The sequence below is a fragment of the Rhinopithecus bieti genome, unplaced genomic scaffold (genome assembly GCF_001698545.2).
Source record: "Rhinopithecus bieti isolate Rb0 unplaced genomic scaffold, ASM169854v2 scaffold_44368, whole genome shotgun sequence".
NCBI classification, from domain to species: domain Eukaryota; kingdom Metazoa; phylum Chordata; class Mammalia; order Primates; family Cercopithecidae; genus Rhinopithecus; species Rhinopithecus bieti.
This window is the reverse complement of record NW_016817889.1, coordinates 668,851-687,236: the sequence shown is the minus strand read 5'-3', so window position 1 is coordinate 687,236 and position 18,386 is coordinate 668,851. Positions and strand designations below refer to the sequence as shown.

General features: G+C 44.0%; 1 protein-coding gene across 1 annotated transcript in view; it reads left to right on the top strand.

Annotated features, from left to right (window-relative positions):
• Positions 1-18,386, top strand: part of POLR1A (RNA polymerase I subunit A) — a 74,926-nt gene that overhangs the window by 7,399 nt on the left and 49,141 nt on the right. The window contains exons 3-11 of the mRNA XM_017856322.1: positions 335-484; positions 5,079-5,186; positions 6,137-6,222; positions 6,337-6,440; positions 11,821-11,907; positions 13,281-13,386; positions 14,015-14,177; positions 16,701-16,871; positions 17,002-17,124. Of these exons, the coding sequence (XP_017711811.1) occupies positions 335-484; positions 5,079-5,186; positions 6,137-6,222; positions 6,337-6,440; positions 11,821-11,907; positions 13,281-13,386; positions 14,015-14,177; positions 16,701-16,871; positions 17,002-17,124 (1,098 nt within the window). The remainder of the gene's footprint in view (positions 1-334; positions 485-5,078; positions 5,187-6,136; positions 6,223-6,336; positions 6,441-11,820; positions 11,908-13,280; positions 13,387-14,014; positions 14,178-16,700; positions 16,872-17,001; positions 17,125-18,386) is intronic.

Here is an 18,386-nt window from a genome sequence, read left to right as displayed (position 1 = left end):
CCGCCTCCCGGGTTTTTGACATTTTCCTGCCTCATCCTCCCAAGTAGCTGGGACTACAGGCGCCCGCCTCGTCGTCCGGCTAATTTTTTGTATTTTTTAGTAGAGACGGGGTTTCACCGTCTTAGCCAGGATGGTCTCGATCTCCTGACCTCTTGATCCGCCTGTCTCGGCCTCCCAAAGTGCTGGGATTATAGGCTTGAGCCACCGCGCCAGGCTGAAGTAGAGTTTTTAAAGGAATAGACTGACTAAATGAAGAAACTTGTGAGTATACTGAAAATCACCATGACTACTGTGTCTCTTTCTAATATCCTGTTCGTTTTTATTCCCTCTTCAGAAGCTGTACCTGCTGCTTCGGGGCTCTTGTTTAAACTGCCACATGCTGACTTGTCCCCGGGCCGTGATTCACCTCTTACTCTGCCAGCTAAGGGTTCTGGAAGTCGGGGCCCTTCAAGCAGTCTACGAGCTTGAGAGAATTCTGAACAGGGTAGGTGGGTAGTGGTGGTCACAAAAATCAGGAAACGCAAAGTGGTGGAGAACTAGAGATGCTTGTATATTGTCCTAGTTACCATGCCGATACTCACCAGAACGTTTGATCTTTATATAACTGGATACCAATAGCTGAGTGTGAAAACAGGAAGCTATAAGAATAATAAAAGGAATGTTAATAGAAACAATAGTGAAATACCATTTAATCCATTTATGAGCTTTTTCTGATTTTCTGGACCGAGGATTCAGTCAAGGTTTATTCAATCAAAAGACATTGCTTTTGATGGTTACATCTCTTTGACTGGTCTTAAAGTAGAACATTGTAATGTAGAGAATTCTTTTTCATGATACTGACCTTTTTGGAGGCTCAAGGCCAGTTGTCTGATAGGATTTCTTACATTTTAGATTGTCTGATTATTTCCTGTAATTAGATTCACTTTTTGGCAAGAATACAACCTACATGATACAGGGTACTTTGTATTGCATCATTTTAGGAGGCCTATGATGTCAGGTTGTTCACCTATTGGTAATGCTTACTTTGTTTACTTCTTGTGTTTGGTTTTTTGGGTCTTTTTTTTTTTATTAACACATAATATTTATACATATTTTATGGGGTACGTAATGATGGTGTGATACAGACAGTGTATAGTGATCAGATCAGGATAAATAGCATATCTATCACCTCAAACATTTATCATTTCTTTGTGTTGCGAACATACAATATTCTTCTTCTAGCTGTTTGAAACTATATTATTGTCAGCTATGGTCATCCAATAATGGGGTACAACACTAGAATTTATTCCTCTTGTCTAATTGTAATTTTATCTCCTTTAACAAATCTCTTCCTGTTCCCCTCTTTTCCCTATCCTTCTCAGCTTCTAGTATTTTCTATTCTACTTTTACTTCTATGAGATCAACTTTTTTTTGGCTTCCACATGTGAGTAAGAACATGTAGTGTTTAACTTTCTGTTCCTGGCTTATTTCACATGATGTCCTCCAGTTCCATCTATGTTGTTGCAAATGACAGGATTTCATGCTTTATTATGGCCAAATAGTATTCCATTGTGTATACATACCACATTTGCTTTATCCCTTTATCTATTATTGGACATCTAGGTTGGTTTCATATCTTGGCTATTGTGAATAGTGCTGCAGTAAACATGGGGATACCGATACCTCTTTGATATTCTAATTTCTTTTCTTTTGGATAATTGCCCAATAGTGGGATGCTGGATCATATGGTAGTTCTATTTGTAGTTTATTGAGGAACCCTCATGTTTCCCATAGTGGCTATACTAGTTTACATTCCCACCAACAGTGTATAAGAGTTCCCTTTTCTCCATATCCTCACCAGCATTTGTTTTGTTTTGTTTTGTTTTTGTCTTTTGGGGATAGCGATCCTAACTGGGATGAGATGAAACCTTATTGTGGTTTTGATTTGTGTTTTCCCAGTGACTAGTGACATCGAACATTTTTTCATATATTTGTTAGCCATTTGTGTGTGTTTTGAGAAACGTTTGTTGAGATGATTTGCCCATTTTTTAATTGAATTGTTTGGGATTTTTTGCTGTTGAGATGTTTGAGTTCCTTATATATTCTGGATATTAAGCCTCTGCCCCTAAGATGAATAGTTTGCAAATATTTTCTCCTATTCTGTAGCTTGTCTTTTTATTGACTGACTACTTTGCTGTGCGGAAGCTTTTTAGTTTGATATAATCCCATTTGTTTATTTTGGCTTTTGTTGCTTGTGCTTCAAGGTCTGATTCATAAAATATTTTTCCAGACCTTATATTTAGGTCATTGATCAATTTTGAGTTGATTTTTGTAGAGGGAAGGGGTGGAGATCTAGTTTCATTCTTCTGCATATGGATATCCAATTTTCCCAGCATCATTTATTAAAGGCACTGTCCTTTTCCCCAATGTATATTCTTGGCACTTTTTGCAAATATCAGTTGGCTGTAGATATGTAGATTAATTTTTGGGTTCTCTGTTTTCATTGGCCTGTTTCTGTTTTCATGCCAGTACCCTACTGTTTTGGTTACTACAGCTTTGTAGTATATTTTGAATTCTGGTAGTGTGATGATGCCTCTAGCTTTGTTCTTTTTGCTCAAGATTGCTTTGGCTGTTCAGGGTCTTTTGTGGTTCCATACAAATGTTACAATTTTTTTTTTTTTCTGTTTCTGCAAAGAATGTCATTGGTATTTTGATAGGGATTGCACTGAATCTACAAACTGCTTTGTAGTAATTGTTTTTCTAGCTTTTGGTGATGGGGAAAAAATCTTTGGGTCAGTCTAGAAGACCCTTGGAATCATGAATTTCATTTGAGCCTGACCCAAAAATGTGTCTGATGAATTGTCTTTTTTTTTTTTTTTTTTTTTTGAGATGGAGTCTCGCTCTTATTGAGCAGGCTAGGCTACAGTGCAATGGCATGATCTTGGCTCACTGCAACCTCCACCTTCCAGGTTCAAGCAATTCTCTTGCCTCACCCTCCCAAGTAGCTGGAATTACAGGTGTCCAACACCATGCCCAGCTAATTTTTGTATTTTTAGTAGAGATGGGGTTTCACCATGTTGGCCAGGCTGGTCTTGAACTCCTGACCTCGGGTGATCTGCCTATCTTGGCCTCCCAAGTTGTTGGGATTACAGGCGTGAGCCACCGTACCTGGCCTGTTTCTACTTTTATTATGTTTCCAAGGGAACAGAGCTAAAAAGTTAACTCATGGTCACATTTGTCCAAAAGAGAGATGGAGAGAGAGAAAGAAAAGATTTTCTTAAACCAGTGCTAACAGTAAGTTACATGTTTCTAGGAATTCCCTCATTTCATTTAAAGTTTCAGATTTATTGGCATAAAATTATTCATGGTGCCTACTATTATACCTTAATCTTTTTTTTTGTAAAATATACACAAAAATGCTTTAATTGTATGTACAGTCCAATACAAAGTAACCATCACCTTTACAGTCTAGTTCAATATCAGCATATTGTTTATGTCCCCAAAAACCCTCCCTCCTTTCCCTGTCCCCTTGTGTATTTATTTTTGACAGTTTGTCTGTCATTGTCCTTTAAAAATTCTTTGTTGGGGCTGGACACAGTGGTTAATGCCTGTAATCCTAGCACTTTGGGAGGCTGAGGTGGGAGGATTTCTCAAGCCCAGGAGTTAAAGAGCAGCCTGGGTAACATAACAAGATGCTACCTTTAGTTTTCTAATAATTATAAAAAATAAATGTAAAAATAAAAATTATTTATAGGAATAATTTGAGGGCTAGGATGATGCTGCCTTCTCCAGAGAAGATTCTCATTGCTTCTGGTGTGTGCATGGCACCACTGCCAACTTGGGACTGTCATGATCCAGGTTCAACGCTTAAAGCTCCCTGGATGGCCTGAGTGATTGTACAAGGGCTGGTAGTTTCCTGAGAGTACAGCCCTTTGTGTTCCAGCTTACTATGTTTATGTGTCAGGGGGTGAAGAATGATGGCTTCCTGTTAGATTTCTAACCTTACACTAAAAAAGCTTTAGGTTTTAAATTTGTTCTTTTAAAGGCAGGATCTCACTGTGTTGCTTAGGCAAGCACTGGAGTGCAGTGGTAATTCACAGGTACAATCATAGCGCACTGCAACCTCAAACACCTGGGCTCAAGCGAGCCCCTATCTCAGCATCTGGAGTAGCTGGTACTGCAGAGGCACCACTGTACCCGGCTTAGGTTAAGACTTTCATTTCTGTTTCCTACATCATTTGAGGGTTTGTGAATAAAAAGTTCAAAATTGCTGCATTGGAAAATGCACTCAAGGCCAGGGCTCCTGGGGAGCATCATGGGCTTATTCCCTGGGGCACATGAGTACCCCAAGTGATGTCCTGCCTCAGCATAGCACCAAAGCCCCACATCAGTGCACGTGGCTGCATGCTCTTTCATCTCGCTAGATTCTTTGTTCCCCTTTAGTCTGCTTTGGTTATTTATTCCTCACTGTCCTGTCAGCTCTTCAGAGCGTTAAGATTTTTAAAATATTTTAACCTATCTTGGTTCTTCGCAGTCTTAGGTTTGGTCTGGGGAATCTAGCCCACCGTTATTGGAAGTAGGATGTTCTCACTGGATGGTTTTTTTTTTGTTGTTTGTTTGTTTTTTTTTTTTTTTTTTGAGATGGTGTCTGGCTCTGTCAACCAGGCTGGAGTGCAGTGGTACAATCTTGGCTCACTGCAACATCCCCCTCCCAGCGATCTTCCCACATCAGCCTACCAACTAGTTGGGACCACAAGTAGATGCCACCACATCTGGCTAACTCTTTATGTTTTTGGTAGAGATGGGGTTTTAGCATGTTGCTCGGGGTGGTCTCAAATTCTGAGCTCTAGTGATCCGCCTGCTTCTGCCTCCCAAAGTGCTGGGATTACAAGTGTGAGCCACCATGCCTGACCTCATTTGATTTTTTTTTTAACAGCTGTATGTTGTCTCACTCTTTTGAAAGTGCAACACAGTAGCCATGGTTTCTTTTTTTCCCTTCAAATGAATCTTTTCCACCCGTGGAGAGGCTGGTCCCAGTTGTGCTGCTCATCAGAGGTGTACATTACCGTGATAATGTGGTTTTCCTCTTTGTTTTCCAGTTTCTGGAAGAAAATGCTGATCCCTCTGCTTCTGAAATTCAGGAGGAATTAGAACAATACACAGTTGAAATTGTGCAGAACAACCTCCTGGAGTCCCAGGGTGCACATGTGAGTTAACACTGTCTTTCTCCCATGCTGTTTTTGGCGTTATTTTATCACTTTCCCTTTGTGTTGTCCTTTGCGTATACTTCTGTCTTCCCATAGTAGACCAGGGTTTGAATCTGAACTCTGTCTCTCATGAGACCTGCAACCTCACGAATTGCGCAACTGTCCCTGAGTGTCCACTATCTAATCTCTAATGCCTGCCTGCAGGACCAATGAGAGGATTATGTGACATTAGTTGGTTTCGGTATAGCATCCAGCAAGCCTCTTCTTAAAAAATGGCATCAGGTCTTTTTTTCCTTCTCCATCACTTGTCTCTAACCCACCGCTACCTTATTTTCCCCTCCATACACTGCCTAAGTATTAATTTGTTCAAATGAATGAATGGGTAGATAATTCACCTGTGGTAATAGTCTTGAAATCTGCTTCACTTCCTGCTTGGGTTTCACACCAGAGATTCTGATTCAATTGGTCTGGGGTAGGGTCCAAATGGAGTTACAAAAGCTCCCAGATGGTTCCCATCTGCTGCCAGGTGCAGAGCCACTCGTGGCTGGACTGTGGATGTGCCTTCCTCAGAACCCTGAGGTACTTCTGAGGCAGACCAGCTGCACCCAGAGGGCTTCCTTTTACAAGTGAAAGTAACTAGCATTTAGTAAGTACTGGCTGTATTTTAAGCCCCCACTGCATTCGTGGTTATTTATCTTAGTAAGAGCTTGCTGCGGTGGTTACTATTCTTATTCCCATATTATAATTGAGGAAACTGAAGGTTTAAAGAGGTCGCTGAATAATTGTCAGAGCTCAACTATATTAGGGTTCTATGGAAGATTTTGTTTAAGAAAGTGGTGCTAGGGGTGTTTCCTCTGGTTAAAAATAAAAGGTGAAAACCATAAAGTAAATATATTGGATTCTCTTCAAAATGGCACTCCAAGGTTCTCTGACTTTTTAAAAAAAAACAGGTAAAGAACGTGTGTGAGAGCAAGAGCAAGCTCACTGCTGTCTTCTGGAAGGCACATATGAATGCTAAGCGCTGTCCCCACTGCAAGTAAGTATCAGGGCCCTTTCCCCAGGTGAGACGTCTCTGGGCAGTCACTCATGGCTATTATTAAATATCTTACGGGTTTTTAATCTCCTCAATCACAACTGTCCTCCTGCGCAGGACTGGGCGATCTGTTGTCCGAAAGGAACACAACAGCAAGTTGACGATCACGTTTCCAGCCATGGTGCACAGGACAGCTGGCCAGAAGGACTCCGAGCCCCTGGGTGAGCAGACTGGGTCTGGAGAGGAGTTCCATGTGAGGCCAGCAGATGTGTCCTAAACCCTGGGAATACCTGGTTCTCCTCACTCCGTGTTTCTTTGCCGCGTCTGGGAGGGGCCAGCAGAGGCACAGTGTGCAGGCCTCTGAGGCCTAAGGGGACCCTGGTGAGCGCCCAGCTCAGACTTCTCACACGGGAGAGCTGATGGCAGGGGCTGCTTTATGAGGCAGTGCCCCACAGGCGCCACTGGCCTTAACTAGTCGTTTTCTGAAAGGTTTTCAGGAAGAAATTAAGAAATTTACCTGGCAAATATTTTGAAATATTTTACTGTAAAACAAGTGTGGATCTATTTTGGAATAAAATGTAGGTGAATAATTTTAAGAAAACTGCAAGAATTTAGCAAAACATTAGCGCCTCCTGCCAGGCTGCTCCTGTCTATCCACCCAGATCCCCCCTGGGTAGAGTTCTTTCCTCAGCTCTGCCCCACCCAAGCTCTGCTTGGGACAAATTTTGAGATAACTTAATACTCCCACTTTTAATTTTATAGTAGTAGGCTTATTTAAAAATGTTTTTTGGTTTTTATTCTGAAGTGGTCAGAAGATTAAATAGAGTATTCCAAGAGAAGCACTGAGAGCAGTACCTGCTGTGTAATATGTGCTATGTAGATGTTAACTGTTCATTTTTTATTAAGTCATCAGCTTGCCAGGATAGAAAATGCATAACCTGGCCGGGCACAGTGACTCATACCTGTAATCCCAGTACTTCAGGAGGCTGAGGCAGGCAGATCACTTGAGGTCTGGAGTTCAAGACCAGCCTGGCCAACGTGGTAAAACCCCATCTCTGCTAAAAATACAAAAATTAGCCAGACTTGGTGGCAGGCACCTGTAATCCCAGCTACTCAGGAGGCTGGGACAGGAGTATTGCTTGAACCCCAGGAGGCACCGTCTTCAGTGAGCTGAGATCGTGCCACTGCACTCCAGCCTGGGTGACAGAGCAAGACTCCATCTCAAAAAAAGAAAGAAAGAAAAAGCACAACCTGCAATTGTCACTTGGCTCTGCCACTTTTTCTGAGTGGCGGATAGAAGGCTATTTTGAGGAGCTTCCATTTCCAACTCTATAATGGCATTCGTAAGGCCTCTTGCCTAGAATTGACGAAATTACGTGCATGGAAGTTCATAGCAGATACTGTTACTAAACCTTTCACCAGAGCTTGAGAATATGGAATAAGCATGGAAATAAGATCCCCTCCTGAAGATGCATGATGTATCTTTTACATTGAACACTCTGGCATGACCTGGAGTAAATGAAAAACCTGTTTATTATTATTTTTTAAGTGTTATATTTTAGGATAATTTTTCGACTTAATAGAAGAGTAGTCAACATAGTACAGAGAATTCCTTTATACTCTTTACTTAATTTGCCCTAATGTTACATAGTAGATTACCATGGTGCATTTGTCAAAACTGAGTTTAACATTGGTGCAACACTACTGGCTAAACTACAGACTTTTAAAATTTTGCTGGTTTTCCAGTAATTTCCTTTTTATGCTCTGGATCCAACCCAGGATACCACATTGCATTTAGAAAGCCTTTTTACTTTTGTTTCATGGTTGGCAGTTAACACCATAAGATTGGATTTTCCTGCACTTAACCATTAAATAGCCCTCAAAACAATTTTCTTGTAATACCAGTTGGGAATTGCTTCTGTAGCCCTTAGGATGCCTTATAAAATGTTCATAGATTGAGAACAAAGATGGTCAGAATTCTAGAAGATAGTTTTCGTGGGGCAAATGTCCAGCAGGTAAGTAGCCTTTCAATGCCTTCTGCAAACCCATTCTTCTAAAGTCATCTTCCATTGCAGCCACGCGAATATGATGGTGCAACCACAAGTCTGTGCATTAGAAATGAGCAGACCGTAGTCTTCTACAGCTCCAGGCTTGGGTATTCAGTATTTAGCACACATTTATTTGTTGGGCACTCAGCGTTATGCCAAGGACCATGTTTGTGATGAGCACGATGCCAAGATACAGACCAGACTGTGTGGTCTCTGCCTCTGAAGGGGCTGCAAGCGACATAGGTCAGTAACTCTGGGGAGCAGGTGATGTGGAGGAAGGCGAGCACCCTCAGCGTGGGTCTGACCATCTTCCTGGTATCACAGGGACTCAAAAAGTGAGGGCTGGGCTGGGTGTGGTGGCTCACACCTGTAATCCCAGCACTTCGGGAGGCCAAGGCAGGCGGATCATCTGAGGTCAGGAGTTCAAGACCGACCTGACCAACATGGTGAAACCCTGTCTGTACTTTAAAAAAAAAAAAATTAGCTGAGCATGGTGGCACACGCCTGTAATCCCAGCTACTCAGGAGGCTAAGACAGGAGAATCGCTTGAACCCGGGAGGCGGAGGTTGCAGTGAGCCGTGATTGTACCATTGCACTCTAGCCTGGGCCACAAGAGCAGAGCCCCGTCTCGAAAAAAAAAAAAAAATGAGGGCTGTGCCTGAGTAGTCCCCAAGGACTGGTGATCCCACAAGGAGTGCTGTCAGTTTGTGAAATGCTGCACATGCTGCTCCAGCGCACTCCCTGTGCTCCCTGTGCCCCCTGAGCCCCACAAGGCACATTAACATTTAAAATAAGAATTCATATAGCCAAGACACTTCCACCCATTGTGATCCCAGGTTATTTGACCTCCTTATCCGTTTTTCCTGTGGCACCTCTGACAGCTGAAAGAAACACACATTCAAGATGCTCTGAAATCCTAGCTAGGCAGAAGTCATTGCTGCAAGCTGCAGAAATTCTTGTTAGGAGAGGATGCAGCTCGTGTGAGGAGATGGGCTTCCACAGCTCTCCTCTGACTCTAAGATCCTGTGATTGAAGAACAGCCTCTGCTTTCACGGTGACTAAACTGCAGTGGGGACATTGCTGGGACAGGAGCTCAGGAGATTTGACTGATCTTCTTCAGCATTTCTGATGTATTTAGTAGAAGAGAAAGTTCAGACATTCATTTTCAGAAATGCCCACAAAATGCAGGTTAATGGGGTCTGTTTTCTCCCACTGAACATATGTAGCTTTCTAATGCTGTGGTTGTCCCTGAATGCCGTTCTTCATGCATACCCATGCTTCCTTCAACTGCATTAACTCATTGAAATATTCTGCTTTTATTGCCATCAAAACTTCAAACATGCAGACTCTTTGACTTAGCAATTCTGCTTCGATGACTTTATCCTAAGGAATTAGAATACTCACAGTGTTGTTTGAATGGTTGAAAACTGGACATGGGCTGGGCGTGGTGGCTCACGCCTATAATCCCAGCACTTTGGGAGGCTGAGGCGGGCGGATCACGAGGTCAGGAGATCGAGACCATCCTGGCCAACATGGTGAAACTCCATCTCTACTAAAAAACACAAAAAAATTAGCCGGGCATGCTGGCGGCACCTGGAGTCCCAGCTGCTCAGGAGACTAAGGCAGGAGAATGGTGTGAACCCGGGAGGCGAGCTTACAGTGAGCGGAGATCGTGCCACTGCACTCCAGCCTGGATGGCAGAGCGAGACACCATCTCAGAAAAACAAAAAAACAAAACAAAACAAAAAACTGGACATAACTTAAATACCTATTAACAGAGACTAGTTAAATTATGGTGCTTTTGTTAATTGTTCTCCAAGTTAGGGATTTCTCTAAAAACCTATGATGACACATCCTCTGCAGATTTTAAAGAAACTAGCTGGGGAATTGGAGGTGGAATGAAGCTAGTTTTTAAAAATGGAGGAGGCTGGGTGCGGTAACTCATGCCTGTAATCCCAGCACTTTGGGAGGCCGAGGTGGGTGGATCATGGGGTCATTAGTTCGAGACCAGCCTGGCCAACCAGGCGAAACCCTGTCTCTACTAAAAATACATAAATTAGCAGGGAGTGGTGGCGTGTGCCTGTGATCCCAGCTACTTGAGAGGCTGAGGTAGGAGAATCATATGAACCTGGGAAGGCAGAAGTTGCAGTGAGCCAAAATCCTGCCACTGCACTCCAGCCTGGGCAACAAGAGCAAGACTCCGTCTCGAAGAAAAAAAAAATGGAGGAAAAGGCAAGAGTGGTGTTTTTAAGTGTGGACTATCTTAGGCTATTTTAAACATCTATATTTGAGCCGTATACTCTTAATTTAGAATTTGCTGTGAGCTAGACACCCTGTCAAGTGTTAGGAACACAGACAAGGCGTAGTTCCTGCCCTGATACGTGAATAAAAAGGGAAAATTGAGCAACGCTTAGTTTCAGTGGGTGTATCCAGAAAAGGTTTTTTGGATTTTTGTTTTGTTCTGTTTTGTTTTAAGACAGGGTCTTACTCTGTCACCCAGGCTGGAGTGCAGTGACACGATCTCGGCTCCCTACAACCTCTGCTTCTCAGGTTCAAGCGATTCTCCTGTCTCAGCCTCCCAAGTAGCTGGGATTACAGGTGTGCACCACCACACCCAACTAATTTTTGTATTTTTCGTAGAGTCAGGGTTTCCTGTGTTGGCCAGGCTGGTCTTAAACTCCTCAGGTGATATGCCTGCCTTGGCCTCCCAAAGTGCCCAGAAAGTTTTGAACCTGAAAGACACACTACTTACTTGTCTTAGTTAATCATCTAAATGCCTGGACCCTACCTCCTGAATGGCAGCCCCAAGCCTGGTTTTCAAATGTAACCTGGGTGTTACTGGTAGACAGCATCCCAGAGTGACCTTGCTTAGTGTGAGAACCCAAGCCCAATCTATTCCTCGCACACCAGTATATTTGTAAAAAGAAGTCAGTATGTATTTACCCATAAAAATACTTATTTATCCATAATTCAACTTACGTGAACCTTTCTGGTAAAAACCAGGTAGATAAAGATATTTATTATAATGTTACTTATAATAGCAAAATATGGAAATCAATCCAGATGTCCAATTATGAAAATATGGTTAAGTGAATTAGGAATCATCCTTAATGGAATATCACATAGCCATGAAAAATGGTGATCAGGTAAAAGCTACATAGCAATGTGCAGAAATGCTGACGAGATGATACTGAAAGGGCAAAGTAGTGTTCAAAATAAATCCACACTGAAGATTACAGTTGTGTAAAATACTTGTATAGACAAAAGTGCTGGAAAACAATATATAAAAGTGATAGTTGTTAATGTGTTGGGATTATGGGTAATGTTTTCTTTGCTTTTTTTTGGGGGGGGGTTATACAATAGCCATATGATTTTTATTACTATAGAAATGAGATTAACGGCCAGAGGGAATCCAGGCATGAGAATATGCTACCGTAGAGATTGATTTTTGTGGTCAAGTTGCAGGGTTGTTGATAAAGAATGGATACATCCCATTGCAGAAAGAGTACCTGTTCCTGATTTATTGCACTTTGATTCTCCTCCTTGGCTCCAGGAATTGAGGAAACTCAGATGGGAAAACGAGGATACTTAACACCCACCAGTGCCCGCGAACACCTTTTTGCCCTGTGGAAGAATGAAGGTGCTGTATCAGGCTAAAGAAATAGCCTTGATCTCCTCTAGGCTTTTATTTCCTGGACTTGTTAACCCTGCCTTATTACTTCTTTTACATTGTGATGATTGTAGCTCTGTCCTGGAACTGATCCAGAGGTTTGGGGCAGTCTTCAGGGCACATTGACATTGAGATGTCATAGAGCAGGGGAGGTCATACCCAGCACCAAAAACTTGACAATTACTGCAGCTGAGCCAGGTTATCAAATGACAACTGCAGGTAGGCCTCGCTTAATATAGGTTGGCGTATTTTTAGAAGGTTCAGTGTAACTTATTTTAAATGCCCATAAGTAAAATGCTTTGTCCTTCTGTGAATCAGAGAATGAACTCTGTCTTATTTAAATTGAGACTTTACTATAAGGGAAATCCTTCTTTCCTTCTGAATGTATAACAAAACCTATGCAGTATATTCAAGCCCTTGTGAGAGTGTGTTGTGGAACGCTAACTATAACTTCTGTGTAATAAGCACTTACAAATGAACATGTTGTTAAAGAGGTGTCAGGAAAAAAAAAAGCACTGGAGTTAGTATGATTGCTTCTGCGGCAGGCCCTAGCACATTTTAATCTTTTCTCACGTCACCAGAAACCTGAAATACAGCTTTGGTCCACAGAAGATCCTTTCTTGGCAGCACCTGTTAGGGGTAGGAGGAGACTAACTTAGAAAAAAATTTTTTATTCAACATATTTTTTTATGAAAATCAAAGTAATAATTATGTGTGTGATGTGTATGTGTTTTAATAGTCCAGGAGGGTGATTAAAAACAGTAAAGTTTCTTCCCCTTCCTTGCTCATCTCAGTTCCTGGGTTAAGAGCTATTGTCCCTGTAGTACCTGTTTTATGCTGTCATACCCCTGCATACAAACTGTCATGTACACAGAGGCTATTTTTTGTTTTATAAAGAAAATAAGGCCAGGCACATTGGCTCATGCCCCTAATCACAGCAATATGGGAGGCTGAGGCAGGTGGATCAGTTGGGCCCAGAAGTTCAAGACCAGCCTGGACAACCAAGCAAAACCTCATCTCTTTAAAAAAAAAAAAAAAAAAGAAAAGTCCAAAAATTAGCTGGGCACGATAGCATGCACCTGTAGTCCCAACTACTTGGAAGGCTGAGGTGGCAGGATTGCCTAAGCCTGGGAGGTCAAGGCTGCAGTGAGTCATGATCGCACCACTGCACTGCAGCCTGGGTGACAGGAGTGAGACCTTGTCTCAAAAAAGAAAAATGTGACCTTAACTCTACATATTATCCTGTATTCTGTTTTTTCCTCACTCAGTAATATTTTTATGGTTGTCCTCCCATGCCCTCAGTGATAGATTTAAATGGTCTCCTCGGTTGCTTTCCAACGCAGGATTCTTTCTGAACTACCTTTTTTCGGGAATGGATGATGATGGTATGGAGTCCAGATTCAATCCCAGTGTGTTCTTTCTCGATTTCTTGGTGGTGCCACCCTCAAGGTAATACCCTTTAATTAACTTATTTCACCTGTAAAAATGCTTACTAAGGAACTGAACCGTGACCTCTAGGAGAGGTGAAAGGGCCGAGGGCACTGAGACAGAGCTGCAGTTCTGCTCCAGGTGCGGGTGGTGGGAGGGCTTACTTTCCTTCCTGTTTGTTGTGAATGCGATAGGAATGTTAGTTGTTTTTGTTTGCTTGTTTGTTTGTTTTGAAATGGAGTCTTGTACTGTCTCCCAGGCTAGAGTGCAGTGGCATGATCCTGGCTCACTGCAACCTCTGCCTCCCAGGCTCAAGTGATTCTTCTGCCTAAGCCTCCCGAGTAGCTGGGATTACAGGCATGCATCACCACACCCAGCTAATTTTGGTATTTTTCATAGAGATGGGGTTTCACCATGTTGGCCAGGCTGGTCTCGAACTCCTGACCTCCAGTGATCCACCCGCCGTGGCTTCCCAAAGTGCTGGGATTACAGGCTTGAGCCACCACACCCAGCCGGAATGTTGATTGGGAAGGTTGGTTGTTTTGAGCGTGGTGGGGTGTGCTCCCTACAGTAGGCATGGGTGAGAGGCTGAAGAACATGACCCTTTCCTCACACTAAACATTCGTTTATTCTGTATGTCCCCCTGCAGGTATCGCCCAGTCAGTCGCCTAGGAGACCAGATGTTTACCAATGGCCAGACGGTGAACTTGCAGGCTGTCATGAAGGATGTAGTTCTGATTCGAAAACTTCTGGCCTTGATGGCCCAAGCACAGAAGCTGCCAGAGGAAGTGGCCGCACCCCGTCCAGATGAGGTCAGGGCTGCTCTGATGCTGATGTAATGAGCACACACGCTTGGTGCTAACTGTGCGGTGTGGATGCAGACACCGGGTACCAGGAGATGCTTCCTGGGATGTTCTGTGCAGCTGGCGGCAGCCTTAGTGTGAGCTGTGGGCTTAGGGGGCACCTAGGAACATTAGGGGAACGCACATGGGTCTGAGCATGGAAAGGTCTGGGTTCTGTGCCGAACGACCATGCCAGGTGACCCTAGTTGAGTCACTTTCTTATACTAGTGTCTGCTATAAAATGCATGTGATTTGTGGTGAGATTTCACACTGAGGCTGTTCCGGGCTACCAGCTCTCAGAAGCTCTAGAAAGAATACCCTGCTTCCCTCAGGCTCTAAGAGTGTCCCTTCTGGGTCACAGTACTAGAGCTCACGTTGTCAACTCTATTTTGGACACGTTAATGTCTCCAGCATTGGGGTCAGGAAAGCAGTATTGCACAGTATAAATTCCTCTCAGAATACGACAGTTTCAACTAACGTTTCCTGAGCCCCTTCTGTGTGCCGGGTTAAATAGTAGGTCTTCAGTGGGTACAAAGGTGAATTGGGCACCCAGGAAGCTTGCTGAGGTCATCAAGATCCTTCCCAGCTCTAAAGTACTCTCTGGATGCAAATAGGTAGCCTTGGGTAGACAGACAGGATTCTCAGACTCCAGCCACTGGGACGGTCCCGCTGTCTGCCGGGCCCATCACAAGGTGGCGCCACTGTCTCCTGGACACTTAAGCTGCAGGTTACACTTGGGGCTTTCTTTGGTTTTGCTTGTTTCCTGGTTGGCCAGCATTGGTGTGCTTTTAAAAACTCCTTAGTGTGAGAGAAATCGGCCATCTGCATGCCTTAGTGCAGTTTCCAAGGAAAGACCATGGGATAACTGCTCCCAGTGACTAGAGTTGAGAATCTTAGTTGGATGTCCCTTAAAACTCAGGCAGCCTGGCCAGCCATGATAGCTCACACCTCTAATCCCAGCACTTTGGGAGACCAAGGCAGGAGGTTCACTTGAGCCCAGGAGGTTTAGACCAGGTGGGCAACATGGCGAAACCCCATCTCTACCAAAAATACAAAAAATAGCTGGGTGTGGTGGCCCATGCCTATGGTGACAGCTACTCAGGAGGCTGAGGTGGGAGGATTGCTGGAGCCAGGGAAGTCAAGGCTGCAGTGAGCTATGATTGCACCAGTGCACTCCAGCTTGGGTGACAGAGTTAGACCCCATCTCAAGAATTTAAAAAAAAAAAAAAAAAAATTGGTCATTCCCTTTGTCGAACAAATGCTTGGTCTCTGAGGGGCAAATAGCATCCTCTGATTCCTATGCCCCAGTGTCCTCTTTCCTTGTGATTGACAGGACGTGTATTTTCTTCCCCCTTTCTCTCTGTGTTCCATCCTCATGGCAGCCCTTGCCAGGCACCGTCTAGGCACTGGGGATACGCCAGTGAGACAAGTTCTCACTCATTTCATAATCACTGGTCCTGAGCCAGGTAACCATGAGCAGTGAGTTGGGCTAACAGGACTCAGTCATCATGCAGATGACCATATCTCCCACTGGGACTCCAGCCAGAAGGGGACCCTGAGTGTTTTATGTAGGATACATCTATTTTCCCTCCAACTAAAGAAGACTCCTGTGTTCCTCAGGGTTGAGGACAAGCCCACTTCATCACTACTGGGTTTTCATGACATTCTCATTTACTGAATCTTCACCCACCGTCACCCTCCCACCTCAAGACACTGACAGGTTTCTTCTCTTATCTGCCCACACTGGAAGACATGGGACCATCTGTCTCCTTGTGTCATACCCAGCCAATGGGGCCAGTAAGTGGCCAGACAGTGTTAATAGGTGGTGCTCTAAACCAGCTGAAGGCAGTTGCTGTCCCCTGGGTAGGGAGTGAGAGAGAGGAGGAGATGGAGCTAGGGGCAAAAATATTAAAAAAGGATTGGTTAAATATTCCAATGAGACTTGGCAATCAGCCAGTAACTTGATATAGCTCAGTTGAAGACCCACATCTTAATTGATGACATAGAATATCATATGGCAAACCTAATTCCTTTTAAGAAATTGTTCCACCTGCATGTTTGTAAGTGGTTTGGATCAAGTTTTTCAAAGTTATAACTAAAACTGAAATTGCATATGAGAATCGGTTATCTGGTGGGATAACAGAACTTCCTGAGAAATGTACTGATGTGGGAGGGACTTAGTTTTCTTTAGGAATTGCATATTAAAGAATTTCAGCAAATGCCTTAAGAAAGGAGCATGCTTACTTACTTTGAGTTCATCTTACTACTAGAAAGAGACAGACTGGTAAATATGTAATAGAGCCGATATGTCTTATCGACATGTACTTACAAGATTGATTTATCAGCACGTTTGTCTCTGATCTGTCAGGTTCAGAGGAGATAAACTCCATAGTGCATAGTCATCAGAGCCAGGGTAAGAAAGAAAAATTAAATCAAGCCACGCCTTTTGGAGCTTTTTTCCATCATTTCTATTTTCTTGGTTTTATCTTCCAGGAAAAAGAGTCTTTGATTGCTATTGACCAATCCTTTTTGAGTACACTTCCAGGCCAGTCCTTCATAGACAAACTTTACAACATTTGGATTCGCCTTCAGAGCCACGTCAATATTGTGTTTGATAGTGAGATGGACAAACTAATGATGGACAAGTACCCAGGCATTAGGCAGGTGAGCAAAAACTGGATTCCCATTGCTAGCTGCTGAGGATAAATAATAAACATCTTGTATTGAAACAAGAAACTAATAAGCCTACTGGAATTCTTGTTGAATGTTATTATGACCTTTTTTCTCCATAAAGATCCTGGAGAAGAAAGAAGGCCTGTTCCGAAAACACATGATGGGAAAGCGAGTGGACTATGCTGCGCGCTCAGTCATCTGCCCAGACATGTACATCAACACCAACGAAATTGGAATTCCCATGGTGTGTGTGGGTGGCAGACAGGAATGCCACAAAGGGCTGGGGACAGGATGTGCAGCAGATTATAGTGGCTTGGGCAGAACTAGCTTCTGCCTCTTCCTGGACAGCCCATGAGGAGGTGACTGGAAGCCACATGATGGCATAGCTCTCACTCCTTGCCAGGCTTACAGACACCTTCTACCCACAAGTCAGCACTAGGGAGCTGATTGCAGAGTATTCCACATCCCTGCCCACATAGCTTCCTCCTGCGCACCTCAGCCTAGTCTTTTGACCTTCCTCACCAAATTGAATACATGACAGGGGAGAGGAAGAGGGCATGGGGTCCAGGCGTCAGAAATGTGTACCCCAGGTTACTGGGAAGAGGAAAGGGAGTGAGTCCCGGAGAGAGGCGTGTGCATGTTGCCCATGCCCTGTTTTGCTTCTCAGGGTAAGCAGCTTACTATTCACCTGTTAGTGCTCTCCCCCAACCCCCTCTGGGAGCCAGCTTCATCTTCTCACTTCCTTAGCACTTCACGCCATGGTGCTCAGCAGCAGCAGCCTCTAATGAGCTTCCTCCTTAATGGGTCTCGAGGTCAATAATGTGAAGGTGGTTTAATTTCCCTCTGTGGAGAGCCTCATTTCCTCGCACGCCACCCACTCCACCCCTCTCTGGGGACTGGTGATGAGCAGCGCTGAAGTGTTCTTTCCGATCATCCTATGTCCCCATGGCCTCATCTCTCTGTGGGACACTTGGGCTTCCTGGACAAAGGCATGGTGCATGAGGAGACAGGAGTCTGAGAAGGCCCAGTCCTGTGCCCACTGCCTCCTGGGAACCATAGTCCTTGCATCCGAAAGCTGGATCACATGGTGAGGACCAGCTTTGTGAAGTCCAGTGGTGACATTCCCAAATCTGAGGCCCCGAGGAGACATGTAGCAACTTTTGGTTGCCCTCTCTGGACAGAAGGCAGGGACCACCCTTGTTGGCCTTGACCTCATAGTGCCTACAGCGTCCCCAGCTCTGCGAGAGACCTTCCGTGCTGCCTCTTCTGTCTTCTAAGGTACTGGGTTCTCGTTCGTGGATCTGGGTTTGTTTGGTAGTGGCTTGTCCCTGGAGGAGAGACTCCGAAGTCACTTCTCTGCCCACCTGCAGACTGCCGCGACTCTCAGGGCCATGTTGGCCTGGGGTGTAGGTATTCCTCACAGTATAGCTGAGAAGAGCAGAGCAGATAGAACTGCCTCTGGCCTCTTGGATCACATGCTTCCCATAGAGTACTGTTGACAGGTAC